The sequence below is a fragment of the Brassica rapa genome, chromosome A09, assembly GCF_000309985.2.
Source record: "Brassica rapa cultivar Chiifu-401-42 chromosome A09, CAAS_Brap_v3.01, whole genome shotgun sequence".
Taxonomy (NCBI): Eukaryota; Viridiplantae; Streptophyta; class Magnoliopsida; order Brassicales; family Brassicaceae; genus Brassica; species Brassica rapa.
Genome location: NC_024803.2, coordinates 7,161,978 through 7,181,687, shown reverse-complemented (window position 1 = coordinate 7,181,687; position 19,710 = coordinate 7,161,978). Strand labels below are relative to the sequence as shown.

General features: G+C 37.0%; 4 protein-coding genes across 14 annotated transcripts; 3 read left to right on the top strand and 1 right to left on the bottom strand.

Moving 5' to 3' along the window:
• The first annotated feature begins 25 nt into the window (after window positions 1-25).
• Window positions 26-9,460, top strand: LOC103837999 (myosin-13). 2 transcript variants are annotated; one of them, XM_009114404.3, is made up of 39 exons: window positions 26-941; window positions 1,296-1,421; window positions 1,504-1,647; window positions 1,727-1,872; window positions 1,969-2,134; window positions 2,209-2,267; window positions 2,351-2,510; window positions 2,599-2,748; window positions 2,820-2,947; window positions 3,016-3,162; window positions 3,258-3,359; window positions 3,637-3,694; window positions 3,778-3,879; window positions 3,959-3,996; window positions 4,087-4,213; window positions 4,305-4,475; window positions 4,563-4,694; window positions 4,782-4,891; window positions 4,959-5,019; window positions 5,108-5,264; window positions 5,360-5,553; window positions 5,650-5,769; window positions 5,946-6,044; window positions 6,143-6,364; window positions 6,455-6,573; window positions 6,652-6,766; window positions 6,856-6,900; window positions 6,992-7,060; window positions 7,151-7,321; window positions 7,395-7,538; window positions 7,638-7,799; window positions 7,880-7,990; window positions 8,075-8,145; window positions 8,241-8,340; window positions 8,436-8,492; window positions 8,591-8,647; window positions 8,735-8,815; window positions 8,902-8,966; window positions 9,078-9,460. In XM_009114404.3, the coding sequence occupies exons 1-39, from the start codon at window positions 939-941 to the stop codon at window positions 9,187-9,189; spliced, it is 4,401 nt and encodes a 1,466-aa protein (XP_009112652.1). In that variant the 5' UTR covers window positions 26-938; the 3' UTR covers window positions 9,190-9,460. The 2 variants fall into 2 exon arrangements, with proteins under 2 accessions (XP_009112652.1, XP_009112651.1); XM_009114403.3 differs by having other exon boundaries at window positions 31-941; window positions 9,072-9,390.
• Window positions 9,461-9,714: 254 nt separating this feature from the next.
• LOC103837997 (zinc finger CCCH domain-containing protein 21) lies at window positions 9,715-12,313 on the top strand. The gene is made up of 8 exons (XM_009114402.3): window positions 9,715-10,128; window positions 10,322-10,406; window positions 10,533-10,673; window positions 10,761-10,852; window positions 11,227-11,415; window positions 11,505-11,635; window positions 11,715-11,817; window positions 11,908-12,313. The coding sequence occupies exons 1-8, from the start codon at window positions 9,958-9,960 to the stop codon at window positions 12,091-12,093; spliced, it is 1,098 nt and encodes a 365-aa protein (XP_009112650.2). The 5' UTR covers window positions 9,715-9,957; the 3' UTR covers window positions 12,094-12,313.
• Window positions 12,314-12,582: 269 nt separating this feature from the next.
• Window positions 12,583-15,555, top strand: LOC103837996. 10 transcript variants are annotated; one of them, XM_018655133.2, is made up of 9 exons: window positions 12,583-13,055; window positions 13,135-13,218; window positions 13,287-13,427; window positions 13,496-13,615; window positions 13,710-13,790; window positions 13,877-13,988; window positions 14,060-14,117; window positions 14,200-15,160; window positions 15,315-15,555. In XM_018655133.2, the coding sequence occupies exons 1-8, from the start codon at window positions 12,977-12,979 to the stop codon at window positions 15,115-15,117; spliced, it is 1,593 nt and encodes a 530-aa protein (XP_018510649.1). In that variant the 5' UTR covers window positions 12,583-12,976; the 3' UTR covers window positions 15,118-15,160; window positions 15,315-15,555. The 10 variants fall into 10 exon arrangements, with proteins under 10 accessions (XP_018510649.1, XP_018510648.1, XP_018510650.1 ...); XM_018655132.2 differs by having other exon boundaries at window positions 15,232-15,552; XM_018655134.2 differs by having other exon boundaries at window positions 13,138-13,218; window positions 14,200-15,550.
• Window positions 15,556-17,278: 1,723 nt separating this feature from the next.
• On the bottom strand, window positions 17,279-19,698 carry LOC103837995 (defensin-like protein 172). The gene is made up of 2 exons (XM_009114396.2): window positions 17,941-19,698; window positions 17,279-17,630 (listed from the first exon to the last, which is right to left on the bottom strand). The coding sequence occupies exons 1-2, from the start codon at window positions 17,999-18,001 to the stop codon at window positions 17,452-17,454; spliced, it is 240 nt and encodes a 79-aa protein (XP_009112644.1). The 5' UTR covers window positions 18,002-19,698; the 3' UTR covers window positions 17,279-17,451.
• Window positions 19,699-19,710: the final 12 nt, after the last annotated feature.

Below are 19,710 nucleotides of genomic sequence, written 5' to 3'. Positions count from 1 at the left end.
TTTTTAATAATTAAATTAATTAAAAAAAAATTAATTTTTTTTACGTAATTAAATTAACAAAAACGTTTAAAAGATTAGATTAGGGATTTAATTGGGTTTACAGAAAACATTATGGCATTAGAACAACTTATAATTCATATTATGGCAAAAGGACAATTTACTTGTCTTTTTGTTCCATATTTCCAGTTTTCTCTTATATAATTGGTCAACTTATATTTTTTTACCACTTTATATACATAAGACTAGCTTTCAAGTCACATTTATGGTATTAGAAAAATCACATGTAGCTAGAAAATCACATTAGAAAAATCACATGTAACAAAAATGATATTTGTAATAATGTGAATATGACGTTTCACATAGAGTTTTGAGAGATTTTATAAGCTTTTAGAGTGTAAACGGGAAAAGGTTGCAACTTTAAGTCAAAGAAGCAATAGATGGGAACAAAAAAGAATTTTGGATTTTCCTAATTTATTTATTAAAAAAACCGAAAAAGAGATAGTAATTTGTCAGAAGCAAGATAGTTTATTTGTTTCTTTCGGAGTTAAAAATTTGTTAATTACCGATTAACCCTTTTTACTGGACCAAAGAGTTACAAAACTAAGAAAGAGAGAAGAAATTAAAAGAAAAGCGAAAATATAGGAGAAAAAACAAAAACAGAGGACAGATAAAAGAGGAAGATTTATGATTTTTTATGTGTAATTTTTTTTTCTTCTCCAAATCTGATTAAAAATGGCTTAAAGCGTTCTCACATATCCAACTCTACAAGATACATTTCCTTCTCTGAGATATTTTACTTTATTTTGCTGTGGAATCTTATTCTTTGCATTCGCTCTCTGCACTCTCCAGCTCCCTCAAGTGAATGCTCCTTCGTTGCTCGACTCATCTCTTCCGCTTTGGAGCAAACGGGTTTCCGATTTGATTAATCTCCGGCGATAATGGTACTCTAATCCATTGATTTCCATTTCAAAGTTTTGATCTTTTTCTTCATTTCAAAGGCAAAATGAATGCACTTTCTCTTATATATATATTTGGTTTCAATGTACTTTTGATTCTTCTGGGTTTCGTTCAACTATGCTCAGTGATGAACATAATCATCGTAAAGGGTTTCTGATGTTTAAGGTTTTATCATTGGTTGATTATTAAAATTCGTTTTACTCTGGTTTTATTTTTTTGGTGAGTGTGTGGGGTCTAGTTCTTGGGAGCGTTAAGCCTCTAAAACTAGACTATTGAATGCTGTTTGTGTCCTTCACTTTTCGTTTAATTAAATGTTTTTTTTTTGTTTGCTGCTTCAGCCTTCTTCTACAGTTAAAGCTGGCTCGTTCGTTTGGGTTAAAGATCCGGAGGAGGCATGGTTAGATGGTGAAGTTATTGAGGTTAATGGAGATGATATTAAGGTCCAATGTACCTCAGGGAAGACGGTATGTAATGTTAGATAACACTTTTGACTATATGATGAGGGAGGAGCTTGTTTCACATACTTGTGTTGATATTTTTTTTCAGGTTGTTGTTAAAGTTTCAGACACACATCCGAAAGATATGGAAGTTCCACCTTCTGGAGTCACCGACATGACAACGCTAGCGTATCTACATGAGCCAGGGGTTCTACAAAACTTGAAATCAAGATATCATATAGACGAAATATATGTGAGCTTCCTTTTTGGTTTGCTCTTTCTGTTTTTTTTTTGTTGGATCTGTTTAAGACATTTTTGTTTTTCTTTACTAGACTTACACAGGAGATATATTGATTGCTGTGAACCCTTTTAAACAACTAGCGAACCTTTACAATGACCATATGATTGAACACTATAAAGGAGCCCCCTTTGGATCATTGATGCCCCATCCGTTTGCAGTTGCGGATGCAGCTTACAGGTACCTGTCATTCATTCAACCTTTGAACTTCTTTTTGTTCCATTCATCATTGGTTGTTTCCTGCTTCACTTTTTTTTTTGCTTGGGGTGGGTGTAGACAAATGATTAATGAGGGAGTTAGTCAATCAATCTTGGTAAGTGGTGAGAGTGGAGCAGGGAAGACTGAGACTGCTAAAACGCTTATGAAGTACCTGGCAAAAATGGGAGGTCGAGCTGTCAAAGATCTCTCGGCCAGAAGGAGTGTCGAAGATCAAGTTTTGGAGGTCTCTATTTTATTAATAGACCTTGTGGCTTTGTAAAAGAGTATTCTCTAACATGAATTGTGTTCTTTGCGCAGTCCAATCCTGTTTTAGAAGCATTTGGGAATGCAAAAACCGTCAGGAACAACAATTCAAGGTGAGTGGAACATACACGTTGTTGCATAATACTGAATAATCCGTTTTGCATCTTATATAACAATCATTATCATCATGTTGCAGTCGATTTGGTAAATTCGTGGAGATTCAGTTCGATCAAAGGGGAAGGATCTCTGGAGCTGCTATCAAGACTTATTTGTTAGAGAGATCAAGGGTGTGCCAAGTGTCAGATTCTGAGAGAAACTATCACTGTTTTTACATGCTTTGTGCTGCACCACCAGAGGTACATCATCATATGGGCTTTTGCTTTCTGAAATTTATTGTCCTGATGTTTCTCATTCTTTCTCATTTCTCCTTATGTTATTTGACAGGACATTAGAAAACTAAAATTAGAGGATCCAACAACATACCGGTATCTGAATCAGTCTCATTGTATTAAGTTAGAGGGGATGGATGACTCAAAAGAGTATACTAAAACCCGAGAAGCAATGGGCATTGTCGGGATAAGCGTAGAGGAGCAGGTTACTTATTTTCCCTTTCTCCTATAGTTAAAGTGGTGATATTTTGATTTGATATCTCACTTTCTTTTCAGGAAGCAATATTTCGAGTTCTGGCAGCTATTCTTCATCTAGGTAACATAGAATTTACCAACGGAGAAGAAACAGACTCTTCAGTTCCAAAAGACAACAAGTCACTGAAGACTGCGGCTGAGCTTTTCATGTAAACGTTGCTAACTGACTTTGAATGTGAAAAGAAAACTATTTACTGACTCCTTGAGTTTCCTGCAGGTGTGATGAGCAGGCACTGGAAGATTCTCTCTGCAAACGTGTAATGGTGACACCTGAAGAAACGATATCTAGATGTCTGGATCCTGAATCTGCAGCATTCAGTAGAGATGCTTTGGCAAAATTTGTGTACGCTAGATTGTTTGATTGGTATGTTATTGCATTTCCTTCCGAGCATATAAAATCTCTTTCTTGTTTCCCCACAAGTTAACTTTTTTCCAACTTCGCTTAATTGCTTTTTGTAGGATCGTAAACAAGATCAATAATTCAATTGGGCAAGATCCTGAGTCAAAACACATGATAGGAGTGCTGGATATTTATGGATTCGAGAGTTTCAAGACAAACAGGTGCTTTACGCTGTCTTATGCATTATGTTTGATTAGGACAAAGGAAAACGGTTTGAGTACAATGCTATGAAGCAAAGGCTCAAATGAAACATCAGCACATGACACATGAATCAGTTGTTCTAGGAAGCAATTGATATATGAAAAAAGTCACTATTCTCCTTGAAATTTCTGGAATGTTGAGTAGATATAAAATGAGGGATTACATCGTTTAGCTCTTACTAAGAAGTCAAGTGCATGTTGCTTCTGATTCTTACTAATGCATCTTGGTTTTTTGCAGTTTTGAGCAATTTTGCATCAATTTGACCAATGAGAAACTTCAACATCACTTTAATGAGGTTTGTCTGAACTGAACTCTGCTAATTGTTTCCTTTTATCCAACCTTGCTCCTTTTTGATCCATGATTCTTTTCCTTGGGCAGCACGTGTTAAAGATGGAACAAGATGAGTACAAGAAAGAAGAAATTGCGTGGAACCACATCGAGTTCCCAGATAATCGGGAAGTTTTGCAACTTATTGAGAAGGTAACAAAGTTCTACTGCGAGCTCTTTTGTAAAATAGTTTCCACTTCAACTCATAATCGCATGTTCATTCACGTTTCAGAAACCTGGTGGTATTATTGCTCTCCTGGACGAGGCTTGGTAAGCCTAAGAAATTTCAGTTGCTATTATTCCTCATGCATTCGTTGTCTCTGCATTGATATTTGACGTTTTATACCTCTTATCTTGCAGCATGTTCCCAAGATCAACACATGAAACGTTTTCTCAAAAGCTGTACGAAACATTTAAACAGAACAAGCACTTTAGCAAGCCAAAGTTAGCTCGTACTGACTTCACAGTTTGTCACTATGCTGGTGATGTGAGTTAGAAAACCTGCTTTAGCATTCTGCATTTTTAAATAATGCAACTATGCCCCCTAAAAATACTAAAAGACTGAGTTTTCTTTTCAGGTCACTTATCAAACCCAGCAGTTTCTGGAAAAGAACAAAGATTATGTTGTTGCTGAGCATCAGGCTCTGCTAGGTGCTTCCAGGTGCACTTTCATTGCAGGTTTATTTCCTAGTCTAGTGGAAGATGCTAGCAAACAGACTAAGTTCTCCTCTGTAGCTTCACAATTTAAGGTGAAGTAGTAAATAAGGTGTTTTTTCATTCATGTAGACAATCGTTATCACAGGCTTATATTGAAGTCATTTTCTTACTTTATGCAGCAACAACTGGCATTATTGATGGAACGTCTTAGTACTACTGAGCCTCGCTATATTCGTTGCGTGAAGCCCAATAATCTTCTGAAGCCCTCTATCTTTGAGAACCAAAACGTTCTGCAACAGCTACGTTGTGGGGTGAGAGATTCACCTTCTTCTTTTTTTGTCTGAAAACGTTTGTTTGTTATTTTTCTCCATGCAAGTTTTATTAGTCATTTCTTTCAGGGTATGATGGAGGCAATAGAGATTTGTCGTGCTGGATATCCTACACGAAAACATTTTGATGAGTTCCTGGACAGATTTAGTGTCCTAGCTTCTTCTACTTTGGAGAAGAGGTTTGGCTCTCTCTCAGTTCACTTAGATATTGAAAATATTCTAACTGTTTGGCTTTGTTCCTACTAGTTTTGATGAGAAAGCAGCCTGCAAGAAACTTCTGGAGGCAGTTGGACTCAGAGGATACCAGGTACTCATTATGTGCACGTCAAGCATGGAAACTTGGATGAATACACTTGTTTGGTTTATTCTGCTTTAACGTTCTTTTTTTTTTGCAGATTGGAAAGACGAAGGTTCTCCTCATGGCTGGGCAGATGGCTGAATTGGATGCTCGGAGGACCGAGGTCTTGGGAAGAGCAGCCAGAATTATACAGAGGAAATTCCGTTCTTACCTGCTCCTCAAAGCGGCAATAAATATGCAGGCTGTGTGCAGAGGTATCTAAAAGTTGTAGAGAATATTAGCTAATTCAAATAATCACTTAGCTAGAGAACAAATGCGACTTTCATTTATTATTTGCTTTCATTTACAGGTCAACTTGCTCGACATATATTTGAGGACTTGCGCAGAAAGGAAGCGGCTGCTTTGAAGATACAGAGAGCTTTGCGGATCTACCTTGAAAGGCGGTCTTACATTGAAGCTGTGGTTACAGTTCAGTCAGGTTTGCGTGGTATGGCTGCTCGCGATGTACTAGGAAGGAAGATCAAGGCCACACTTGCTATTCAGGTGGTGAAATCTCTTTTTCTTTTCATCTTTGAGCTTTTCTCATCTCTCCAAATTTCTCTTAAGATTCCGAGTTTAATTTTTCATTGCATATACCAGATTCATTGCCGTAGATACCTGGCCGAGTCGCACTACAAGAAGCTGAAGAAAGCAGCGATTACGACACAAAGTGCATGGAGAGCAAGGCTAGCCCGTAGAGAACTGCGAGAGCTTAAGATGGTGAGCCTAATCTTCTTTTACATTTTCAGTTCTAAGCTTTTTAACATGGATGATGAGTTTAAACAATGTGGTTAGATGAGTTTAGATAATGAAGCTAGCAGCTAGAAGTTTATTGATTGCCTTGAACACAGCAACAATGATAAACTTCAACAATGATGACTTCATATTTTCTGCAGGCTGCAAAGGAAACTGGAGCCCTACAAGCTGCCAAGAGCAAGCTTGAGAAGCAAGTGGAAGATCTCACGCTGAGACTGCAGCTAGAGAAACGCATGAGGGTCAGTAAAACACAGCCCTTTTATCCTTGTCTTTTCGGTTTTCTATCCATCCTCGAAGCAAATTCTTCAAGCTGTCATTGTGGGCGTTGACGTTGTAGGTGGACGTGGAAGAAAGTAAAACACAAGAAAATGCGAAACTGCAATTAGCATTGAAGGAAATACAACTCCAGTTCAAGGAAACCGAAGTGTCTCTCTTAAAGGAAGTTGAAGCTGCGAAAAAGACTGCAGAAATTGTTCCACCGGTAGTAAAGGAGGAGATTCCTATTGTTGTTGACACCGAGCTTGTGGAGAAACTCAAGAGTGAAAATGATAACCTCAAGGTAGGGAATTTGCTATATATATTAGTAAGGATTTCAAAGATGTAGAAACCTCAAGAGCCATGTTTTGGAAAAAAAAAATTTCATATGCAGTCAATGGTAAGTTCGCTGGAGCAGAAGATTGATGAAACAGAGAAAAAATTCAAGGAGAAGGTGAAGCAGGCTTTAGAAGCTGAAGACAAAATTGTTAATTTGAAGACCGCCATGCACAAGTATTCATTCACTATTGGTCTATTAGCTATTGAGTTTCCTTGCACAGAGATTTTAAGGTCCTTTTTCTTCATTTGCAGACTCCAAGAGACGCTAGAGGATGTGATAAACGAAAATCATGTTTTGAAGCAATCTGCCTTAAGCACACCTGTTAAGACAGCATCAGGACGTTTCTTCCCTTCTACTCCAGTAAAGGTAAACATATCTGGAGAAATATTTGAAATGACTAAATCTGACTCTCTCAATCAATCATCCTGATGACAACACTGCTCTTGTTCGTGCAGAACTTGCAAACTGGCCACCATCCTAGCGAAGAAAATCAACTCACTGTAAGTTATATGTCTTTTGCTTTGCCGTCTAGTTTTATCTGATAGTCTGCTCCATTTCTTTTGTAAATCCTTAAAAGATCCGTCTCTGCAGGGCACTATGTTTACAACACCAGCAAGGATACAAGAATCCAGGGGTGGTTCCCATATTGATCCTCAAAATGTATGTCGTTTAGTAAATTTACTCGATTATGTGCTCTCCATCATCCTTGGTTGAAGATAGAGATTCTCTTTTTTTTTCTTCTTGGTACAGGAGGACGTGGATGACCTAATCAACTGTGTCACAAAAAACGTTGGATTTAGTCAGGGGAAGCCTGTAGCGGCATTTACCATCTACAAATGTCTTCTTCATTGGAAATCCTTTGAAGCAGAAAGAACCAATGTATTTGATCGTCTTATTCAAATGATCGGTTCTGCTATTAAGGTACTAAATTTGGAGGCTGCCTTGTTTTTTCTTTTATCAGAATGAAAATGACTAAATGGTTTCTTACTATCAGAATGAAGAAGACAACGGTAATTTGGCATATTGGTTATCCAATACTTCGACCTTGTTGTTCATGCTACAACAAAGTCTCAGATCTGGTGGAACCGGGGTCACTCCACTTCGAAAGTCACCTTCCTTGGTCCGATGGATGACCAAGGTAGAGACACCCTTCGTTTTGTCTTTTTATCTTGCGTTGATGATGAGTGTATGTAGGCTCCAAAAACTAAAACAATCCTTAACCGTTTTTTAACACCAGGGTTTCCGTTCTCCAGCGGCTGAAGCGATTCGACCAGTTGATGCCAAGGCTCCAGCTCTGCATTTTAAGCAGCAGCTTGCAGCATATGTTGAAAAGATTATTGAGATTATATGGGATAAACTGAAAAAGGAGTTGAACACTTCCCTTACTCTCTGCATCCAGGTGCGCTAATGATTCTCTATATTTTCATCTTGCCTTTGTATTTATGTGTTGTGAGCTGAAATGAGAGAATCTCTATCTAGGCACCAAAAACGTTCAAGGGGACAGCGCTAATGTCTGATAGCACAGCTAAATACTGGCAAGGGATTATTGAAGGACTAGATGCATTGCTAAGCACACTTAAAGAGAACTTTGTATGTGAAACGCGTTTCTAGTCACTTCCACTTATCTCTCTCTAAAGGACAACGTACTCTTACTAAGCTTATTTATTGTGACAGGTTCCTCTGGTTCTTATCCAGAAGATACTTTCTCAGGCTTTCACACTCATCAATGTCCAACTGTGGAACAGGTGAGAGAGAGATTGTTCTTGTCTGTGTTTTGGAATATGAATCTCTCTATGACAAAGCAGATTATAATAATACCTCTTCAAATTTTGATTCACAGCGTTATGACGCGACCAGATAACTGTTCATTTATCAATGGAGAATATTTAAAATCTGGTTTAGAAAAGTTAGAGAATTGGTGCTTGGAAACAAATGAAGAGGTATTCCCCTAAAAGCACTGTTTCCTTTTCTTTTTTTTTTATTGTCTTCAATTGATTTATACATAAACACAATATCTCTCACCTTTCTTTGATAGTATGCTGGCTCATCCTGGGATGAACTCAAACATATCAGACAGGCTGTTGGATTCTTGGTATGTTCTGAACTTGTTTTATGAATTTTGAGAAATTTTAGCTGTACTTCTTGAATATACAAGTAAAGAGTTTGCTTGAATTGGCATGTACAACACAGCGCATCCATAATAAGTTCAAAATCTCATACGATGAGATTGCAAAAAAGTTGTGTCCGGTAAGTCTCTCTCTCTCTCTCTCTATATATCAACCAACTCCTTTTGCTTTTGTGGTTATGCTGACACCATTTTTCCATTTACATCAGATCCTTAGAATACAGCAGCATTTCAGATTATGTACTCTGTATAAGGATGAAATCTACTACACAAAAAGTGTTTCGCAAGAGGTAAAGAAAGCTTTCTGAGGTTAATTTTTTTAATCCTTTGCTTCAGTAAGTAGTTTTGATCTTTTGATGATGGATCCATCAAACAGGTAATCGAGAACATGGCAGGAGTTATGACAGATAGCAGCGACTTCTTGTTAAAAGATGATTCTAGGTATGTATGGCTTTGCTGCTATGAACATCAAAGATCTATATGACCTTTTTTTTTTTGTTTCTTTCTTGAAACTAAACATTACCGTTCCTTTTTGGCTTGGCGCAGCAACAGTATATCTTTCTTGATCGATGACTTGTCGAGTTCAATGCAAGATAAGGACTTTGCGCAAGTGAAACCTGCTGAGGAACTTGTGGAGAATCCAGCTTTCAGTTTCTTGCAATAGTGTAACCTCAGAGAAACCAAAAACAAGAACACCATTCAAAAAAGAAAAAGAAAAAACAGGATGAAGAATCTCTCAGATGAAATTGCTGCGCCAATTTGTTAATTCGTATCTCATTGTATCTCTCTCTCGCAGAGATATTGTGTTTTAATGGGAGAAAACAAAAGACATGATTATTATTTATGGTCACTTCTTTTGTTACCATAGACAAGGAACTTAAGGTATAGTTTGTACAAAAGAAAATATATATTTTTAGTATGAAAGAAATTATATATTTTTAGGATAAGAAAGTAAAATGATGTTATTTTTTTTGTAATTAGCTGTGTTTACGGTAGATTCTAACGACCTTGGGCACGCGCCGAAGAAGACCGTTAGAAGTTATAAACGTAATGGGCCTTGATAAGCGAGTCATAACATAAGCAGGCCCATTAATATATAGGCGGGCCTTTTAAAAGGCCCACATAACGTTAGTGTGGGAGTAAGACATATCAGACAAATGTTGTTCTCTTTTTTTTTTGTCTCCTATCTCGATTGTTCGGTAATTAACTTGATTTTAGGGTCTCTCTGTTTCTGCTTTATCGGGGAAATTTCTGAATCTCCGCCGTATCGGTTCGATTCAGATTCTGCGGTCTCTCTCTCTCTCTCTCTTTCTCTTTTTCGAGTTTCTGTCTACCCAGAACCTTACAAACCCCTAATTTTGATACACTAGGCTTTAGAACGTTCTCGAGAGAGGTCATTCATTACAAGTCTGTGTGTGTGTGTGTGTTGAAGATGCCCCCAAAGCAACAACCGAAGGCCGATTTGGCTAAAAAGCAGAAGCAAGTGGAAGACAAGACTTTCGGTCTGAAAAACAAGAACAAGAGCAAGAATGTTCAGAAGTATGTCCAGAGTCTCAAGCAATCTGTTCAGCCTAAACCCGACGCCTCTAAAGTTGCTGCCAAGGTTAACGCAACCTTCCCTTGAATCTTTTTTGATATCCTCAAGAAATGGGTTTTGAGTTTCTTGCATGATTGGGAGAGAGATAGTGGAATAGATGTTTGATATATCTTTCCTACAAGTGAAGGAGTGAGAGAGATAGATTGTTGCTGAAAAGGAAGTTTTTTTGTTTGTTTGTTCTGTGTGTTTGTGAGGACAGAAAAAGAAAGAGGAAGAGAAAGCGAGAGAACAAGAGTTGAATGAGTTGTTTAAGGTTGCCATTAGTCAGCCCAAAGTTCCTGTTGGTAAATGTTTCTTTTTTTTTTTTCTTTTTTCCATTTAACAAAAATGCTCTTGATAAAAACCTGATCTTCCTTGTTATGTTTCAGTGTATTTATAAAATATGGTTTTGGTGTGTTTTTTGTTGGCAGGTGTGGATCCAAAGTCCATCCTGTGTGAGTTTTTCAAGCATGGGCAGTGTCAAAAGGGATTTAAGTGCAAGTTCTCTCATGATTTGAACATTCAGAGGAAGGGTGAGAAGATCGATATTTACAGCGATAAGCGTGATGAAGGTAGTAAACACCACCACAAGTGTAGCAACAAAGTGTTTTATATTTTCCCATGGGTCTTATGTTGCTTTTTTTTAATTTTGTTTGAAGATGGAAATATGGAGGAGTGGGATCAGGAGACCCTTGAAAAGGTTGTGGAATCAAAGAAAAATGAATATAACCAGAATAAGCCTACTGATATTGTAAGTGCTTTCTTTCTTATTTCTCCCTTTGTATCTGAAACTTTAGGTTGTGTCAACTTGTTTTACTGTGATTAAGCTTATAGCTTCATATGGAATCTTATGATATTGTTGCCTCTAGCTAATAGGATGGTTCTTCTTAGATTCCATTTGGTTCTCCTGTGTTCCTCATGGATGTGATTGTCTTTCAACAATATCCTTGGCTTATTTGATAAATGACTTAGATATATAATGACCCTGTGTTCTCAATTAAAACTTCATAAAAACTATTGATTGTAAACGATGTTGTTCAGAGTTCATTGAGCTTATCCATGAGATATTTTGAGCTTCCATTAATTTACTAAATGTTTTTGTGTGCTAACCGATAACTAAAATAGGTTTGCAAGTATTTTCTGGACGCGGTGGAAAAGAAACAGTATGGGTGGTTCTGGGCTTGCCCCAATGGTGGCAAAGAGTGTCATTACAGACACGCTCTTCCTCCTGGTTATATCCTTAAATCCCAAATGAAGGCTCTCTTGGAAGAGGAGTCACAAAAGATGCCAGTTGAAGAAGTAATCGAGAATGAGGTTTGATACTGTTTTTCCCAATCTGCTCATAGCTGCTAGGACCAGGACCCTGAGCTTGATTCTTTTGTTTTCTTGTTGTAATGTTACAGCGTGCAAAACTGAAAACGGCAACACAAATGACACCTGCGCTGTTTATGGAATGGAAGAGGAAGAAAATAGCAGAGAGAGATGCAGGTTTGGCTGCTTCTCAAGCCGAGAGAGCTAAGAACGACCGTATGAGGTTAATTAATCCACCATTCATCTCATTTTGCTTCCTAGTCAGTGTGTCTCTCAAGCTGATTCATTGTGTGCGATCTCAGTGGTCGGGAGCTGTTTCTGTCCAATGCAAGCTTGTTTGTGGACGATGCTGAGGCTTTTGAAGAATACCAGAGGGAAAAAGAAGAGGAAGAGATTGAACAGAAGGTGAACTCTCTCTCTCTCTCTCTCTCTCTCTCATCATTTAAATCAAACCAAGTCATGTTAATGGAATCTTGATTTTTTATTGTTTCTCAGGCAAAGGACAAAGAAGCAGAGGCCCCTGGGACAAGCAAGAGCAGTGGTGATGCTGAACAGACTTCGAAAGAAGTGGATGAAGAGGACGAAGATGATGATGATGATGATTTGGACATGGATGAGCTTGATGAACTGGAAGCAAGCTTGTCGAAAACTTCGATCCAGATTCGTGAGCCAAACGATTAAGGATCATCATATTGAGATTGAAAACATATGTGTGAGAGGTTGAGGAGAGGAAAGCACATGTTTTGGCTTTGTGTACTTTTGGATTTTGAAGACACTAACACCTATTTTCAGGTGTTTGAATAATCGTTTACTGTCTTAAGATCTTAATGTCTCATCAAAGACTGGTGTTCTTTTTTGTTTGTGTTAATGTTGTTTATATATATATCATCGTCATACACAATTTATAATGTGCGAGAGATGTTGATGTTGTGGTGTTCTAATTTAAGACAACAAGAATATCAAGATGAAAATAATGTCGTCATTATCATCCCATAAATTAGTCCCCACAGTATCAAGACCCCCATAAATCTTAAATGTATATAGGGACGATAACTTCATAAAATTTCCACATTAGCCCCATAACTTAAAATTCTCGAATTAAAGCCAAAAAACTTATTGCAGATACCCAAACATTAGTTAAAAAACTTCAAATTCCTCTAATCACACATCTTTCTAAAGTAGATTTTTTTTTCCTTTTACATAAAAAGTTTTAAAACTACAAATTAGCCCCACAAAGTATTCTGTATAGACCAAGAACTTATGAAAGATATGTAATTCACCTAAAACATTACTTCCAGTTTTCTCTAATCACATGTACATAAACTCCCTTTTTTTCTGGTCATTGTGTCTGATGTCTATGTATGTACCGGATCTATGAGGTAAAGAAGGAGCTTACCTCGCGCGCCTAAGAAGACCGTTACAAGCTTATAAACTTAATGGGCCGAGGCCCAAATATCGATAAAGCTCTCTAGTCTCTCTACTGTCAGTCATGGAATCTCTCTCTCCTCCGTCGTTGGGTGAATGAATCAATCATCCCACGAAGTTAGCTGAGTAGTATCGTGATATGAGAAGAAAAGCAGCGGGAAGTCTAAAGAAGAAGACCGATGGGATCACGAATCCTGATCCTCCTTCGACCTCTCGAGGTAGGTTATCATCAATCCTCAATCCTCAATTTCGTTTTTAGTATCTTTGTATTTGATTTTCCGTTCCTTGTTTTGGTAGTAGATTTGAAACGCAGGAGAAGTGTGACATTCGTGGATGTTGATCCTCATCGGAGCCATTCCCCTGAAGCCCAAACCGGACCATGTGAGTTGATTTCGCCTCACTCTGTGATTTTCAGATTTTGAAATGATGAATCTGATTCTCATCTGCAGCGGTTGATGCCAAGACCTCGGAGTTTGCCTTCTTTAACAAGTTAAAATCTGGTTTTGGTCTCTCCTCCTCTGAAGCTTCAAAGAAAGTGAAACAAAATCCAAAAGATTTTGAATCCAGAGCAGGAGGTCAAATCCACAATGGTTTGGGGTTTATGATCTCTTCTTTGTGATGATAAGAATGTGTCCTGCTTGGCTTTGATTTTCAGTAAATGCAGGAACGGACCTCCGAGCTAAAGATATAATAGGCAATACTACTACTTGTACCTTCTCCACTCCCATTTTTAATGCAACACGCGGCTCACCTCTCAACTTGACTCGAAAGGATAAAGGTTTCTTGTTTATCTTGATATATGCTCTCTCTTGCCTGTGAGAGGATCAGTTTTATCTCCATTTCATTCTCTTGCTTGTCTTCAATCTAATTAGATCCTGGGAAGAAATGTTCTTCAGGATTCAATAGAGATAAGGACAAATTTCTAGGGGATAACAACAACCTGAGTTGTAGAGGTTGAGTTTTGGATTATCCTATTAGATTGATCAAATCAATTAGTTAAGAAACATTGATTTTGTTGTCTGGATGGATGGATTATCAGGAAGCAGTGATGAGAAGGAAGAAGACTTTTTCTCTGTGAAAAGGAAGAGATTGAATCAGTGGGTCAAACATACTTGGTTTCCTGAAATCACCCCCCACCTTTCCTCACACGGGTACACTATAGATTTTTGTTTACTTCTAATTGTATCTACTCGTGTACTCAGAAGGAAGTCATTCCTCTCAGGGGCGATTTAGTTTCTCTTCTCCTTACTCGGCTGTTCCCTGGAACCGATGAGAAACATGTAAGCTTAAATAGAATCCTGTACTGCTTGTTAATTTTTGCTAATCTTGATGAATTTTAACTACTTTTTGATCTCTTCTCAGCCTTGTAGGTTTTCCAAGGAGAGGACAGATAGAAGAACGTTTCTTGATTCTCCTGGGTCGAAGTTTTTCAAGAGGTCCCATGAAAGCTATACAGAAGTTGACCATGGTCTGCAAATCGAGAAGAAAAGGGCCATATCTTGGCTGGAAAATAGCATTGCAACGAATCATGTCCACTGCAGTTGCATCCCAAGAGATCCCCAAGACTTTAACTTTCCCTTCTCATATCCTAAGGAACCGGTTTATAGACCTCCCCTGTTGACACAGGAGGCATCTCTGTCGTTTCCTGTTGAAGAAGACTCCAGCCTCCGTTTCAGAAACTACAAGTCTCTTTCACTGGGTTATCATGGAGAAGACATTGGATTCAGCTCAGAGGCCTTACCACATGATCATAGGGAGCCTTCATCTGCATTACTTCTCGAGTGGAACACTGAGAACGCAAGCACCAGAAAGACTGATGATTTGCAACCAAGTAATCACACAGAACTCATCACGTGTCCAAATGCATCATCATCATCTTTGGCTGATAATCCATGGCGGTCTGACTATTCTTCATCCCATGATGTTGTTACGAGGGAGCTGTACCCTTTCCCTCTGCTCTCTCACTACACTTCAGGCAATTTCCTCTTACCAGCAACAAACCAAACCAGCCATTTTGAGCAGAGGCATTTGATTGATGACGAAGATGTAGTTGCAGCAAACCAGAATCTCCAGACATTTCATCACGCAAATAGCAGCTCATTAGATTGTTTAACCAGAGGCCACACATACTATCATAGCCCTTCCAACTCTCCATTGGATCATTCCCCTTTTAAATCCCCTGGACGTGAAATGGTATCCTTTCCGTTTTCCAGCATCAGCAATTCAGATTTGTTGGGAGCATCAAGTCCAACAACACAAAGCGATCGGTGGTGGATATGAGCTTTACTGAAGAACTACTTGAAACGAGTTTGGTTGCCACCAGGTCAGTAACTCTTCTTACTCGCACCGTTCTCACAATTTGGTGTCATGCGTTGTTTCTTGAATTCTTTTTAGGTAAGACATTTAAGTTCAGAAGACATAAGAATCGATGATTTTAGATCTTGTCCTAACCGCATTATTGATGAATTTACTTGAAGGAGATGTCGATAAAATTCTATCCTACATAGACTGATATATGGTTGAGATGGATGATAAAAGATCTTTCTCATTGCAAGTAAAGGTTTTTATATGATCGCTTCTTTCTTCATTCCCATCAATCATCATTACTCTCCCCAATAAAATTTTTGTAGTTATGAGTGTTTTGTGTGTATAGAGTCAGCTAAAAACTGTAATGTTCAAAATGTTATAAGATATTTATAACATCTTTACTGTTTATAATTCTGTCACAACATAGAAAAGTGTATATTTAGAAATAAAAAGTGCAACAAAATTGTTTCTTAACTAACTTAGTGTGAATCAATTCGCCTTCTCTTTGCTGACATCTTTCCGACCACTTAATTACTATTTATTTCCTATAAGTAAGTACATGCTCGTTCAAGAAAAAAACAAAGTAAGTATATGCTCATTGTTTCCATAATTCCAAACACCTACAAGGCTATAACAATGTCCACGACAAACAAAAACAAACCGATATAACCAAACTAACGGTTAGTTTGACCAGACCAGCGGACATAAGACTGACTGAATCAAAAACTTGTTTTTAGTTAATGCAATGGAACCGACTGCTCGGTTGAAAAGTTGAAAAATTGATGGTTTGGTTATCAGAGCAGTCGGTTCATGCCACCAGGGTCGGGCCCTGAAATTTTGGGATCTTGAAACAAAATTGAAAATGGAAACCTGTATATTATGGCAAAAATGAAATAAAAATAGTGGAGACGCCATTCTGAGCATCAGTTAGAGATGTCAAACAAGGTTACCCATTCCGTTACTTTCCGTACCGCGGCGGGTTACTCGTCGAGCGGATCTGTGCCGCGCAGACTGCGGTCTTCAAAATACTGGACCAAATCCGTACCGCAGAATATATAGGCATTCGCGGGACACCTCTTTATCAAATTGTTTGCTACAGTTTTTTTCATGAATGTTCAAGTATAAGAGTCGTGTAAGAGAGTTGAAGAGAGCTCATTAAACTTCACTAAAGCCTTATCAAACTCAATGCCACAAAGCTCCGTTTATGCTTGCGTTCTTGAGTTAAAAAGCTTCTTTTGTTATCATCATAAGCTTTTTTAAGTTTGAATCTGATTGAGTTGTTTTTTTTCTAATAATTTGGCTCAAGTGTTGTATGTCTACCTCAACTATCTCTCTTTTTAATTATTTGGATTGCAAAATATTTTGTGAATCACTTTACCAAATTATACAAGTGACGTGATATACAACTAATTTTTCTCCTAAACAACACCATTGTAACCAAATTTAAGAAAAACACCACTTCACAGTACTGCAAACAAAACCAATCAACTTAAACAAGAAATATCACATTGTAATAAAGCAATTCATAGTTGTGTGTAATAAAAAGAGAAAACTAAATTGGAACACCACCAGAGCTCGAATCGTCATCGTTGGAGCTGGAGTCGTCATCGCCGGAGCTCGAATCATCATCACCGGAGCTCGAATCATCATCACCGGAGCTCGAATCATCATCGCCGAAACTCCTTATGTTTTTTTGGAGGAAAAGTCACAAGAATCACTTTCTTGTCGCTCTCTTTCTCGTTTTTTTCAAGTAAAATAAGAAATGAAGAAAAAAATACGGGTCGATGTAATCCCGCATGACCCGTTTCGGCCCATCCCGCAAAAAGCCCAGTCCCTCAAAGACCTGTCCAGCGAGGTCCGCAAATTTATAGGTCTAAAAAACCTCGTCCCAATACCGTCTCGTGACAGTCCTTTACAGGCCAGACCCGCGGTCCAGATCCATGATTGCCATCTCTAGCAGCAGTGTAGAACAATAAAGCTCTCTTCAGGGATGACACTGATAGAGTATCGGAGAATATGTAAGGAGTTGAGTAGAGATGTACCAAATTCAAGAACAATAACATATACATATGGGTGAGGTCCAACAGGTTTCCATCACAAATATGTGAAAATGAAGTTTATGAATGTGAGATGATTTAGAAAAGGTAATAATTAAAATTGTAATACTTGAATGAAAATGGTGATCCTATAGTTATGAATCATGATATCCGAAGTCTATCAGTAATATTTCGACAAATAACCTTGAGCTTAAAACTTTTATATTCCAGCTTATACGTTTTGAAGAAGTGAAATATTTCTAAGTACAAATCACAAATGGGTCTTAGGAGGTGGACAAGGATAGACACAAACACACTCTCCAAGTCCACCAGTGCTGCGGTCACAGTAGCCATTAGCCATTTGTCCAAACGTAACCTTGCATTTGGTAGTACAGCTTTTACCTATTTCACATGGTCCCATACTTGCTGTGCATCCAACATTCTGCTCAACTATATCCAACAAAACGATTTTCATACTTAAATAGCAAAATTGTTGTGATTTCAAATAAATTAATACATTGAACTACAACATTAGAGATGCGTATCAAAAATAAATCCAAAATTAAAAATAAATTTAATGGTATATGCAAGCCTTTGATAAGAGCACCTTGAAGGTGGATGTATATGCCATGAAAATATAACAAAACACACAAGATTATATATATATATATACTAATAAAGGAGTATTCGAGCGATATTTACTAATAAAGATGGAGATAAATCTTTTTTCCGAAAAAAAGAGATGGAGATAAATGTATACCCAAGGCAAACATAATAAGGAAGATGATGGGAAGAACCAATGTAGAAGTTGTCTTAGCCATATTTGTTTGCTGCTTTCTAATACAAATAGTGATTTTAGTTGGTAAATATGAACAATTTGGGTGACAGCTAAAAAGGATATTTATAGAATTCTCAAATGATCCAATTTCAGAAATATATCTTTACCAGTGTATTTTTTAACACAAACTCTTTGACTGTGATTTTATGTGTTTATGAACATGGAAAGTTGACTGCAGTTGACTGTGATTTTATGTGTTATGAACATGGAAGGTTCACAGATGTCATGCTGAATACAGTAGTCACTCTTACCTCAATTTAGACCTATCCCATGACGTAATACAATGTACAAGATCATTTCTATGTTGTGGTTTGGTTCCTACATTCCTTTGATATAGAAAATCATTTCTACATGAAATTATTCAACAACCAATCAGAAATCTTTTTTTGGAACTACCAATCAGAAATCTTAGAAAGCATAATTTAGTGAGAGCATTTCTTGTGTTTCAAAAAAGTGAGAGAATGTTTTGGTGTCGTCTAAGCTTTATTTCCAAGTAGGCATGTGCATTTTTTTACCCCAAACCGAAGTTCCGGTTTTAACCAGAACTGAAAAAACCAAAACCGCTTATCTAAAAATATCCGAACGAGACTTCAAAGCCTAGTACTTTTGGGTTCGGGTAAAACCCGAACAAAACTGAAATCCATACTAGAATCCGAACATATCTGAAATTACTTAAATATATTAATGCTTTTATATATATATTAAGATATTTTAGAGTATTTGATCAAAATAATATCTTAGAGTATTCTTTAAAGATTTTTGTAGTTTATTTATTGGTTATTTTGAATACTTTTTAGTTAGTTTAGATAATTTAACTAGTTTTTAATTATATTTTTGAATAATTTATATATTTTGAATATGTTTGTCTTTTTTTTGTTTAAAATAATATTTTTGGGCGATATCAGAATTGGTTATAATCCGATCCAAGCTGAATCTGGAAAGAACCGAACCAAACTTGATCCGATAATTAGTAAAAACCAAATTAGATTTATGAAAATAGTATGAAAATTCGAAAATCCGATGGGCCTTTTTGAACGCCCATGTCTATTTCCAAGTCCTCGTTGCCTAACATGTAAAATGATGGATATTTCTGTTTGCCGCACGTAATTGTGTTAAACCAAGGGTGAATTTGTGAAATGACCAAATTTGGAAAAAAAATTAAGTGCAGAACACTGATTTTGACATAATGTAGTATCTATCAATTGTGCTTAATTTCCACTGGTTTTACCCTTGATTCATACAAGTTGGTGTGTGTTCTCATCGTCTACGCCTTCATCGTTGCTTTTTTTTTTTACCACATTTGATTGTTCTTCTCATGAGAAGAAATAAATTCAAGAAAAAATCTGAGAAGAAGAATTTCATCTACAGAAAAGTTACCAAAATAAAGCAAATATGAGAGAATGTGCGATTTTCTTGATCCACACAATCGTGCGAGTGGTTATTTTCATATTTACATACATAATTATTTGTTTTACATGATTAATTGTAATATTTCCCATATTATTAATTTTTTTAATATAGCATTTTAAATACAATAATTTTATAAATATCTATTTGATTTGTTTGTTTTAGAATAATTCAAATATTATACAATTATTAATTTAAACAACTTTCTAAAGATTAGTCCAAATTAGAAAATCACACCTGAATTAATTCATAACTTCTGTTTTAAGAGTATGGCTTTGATTAATT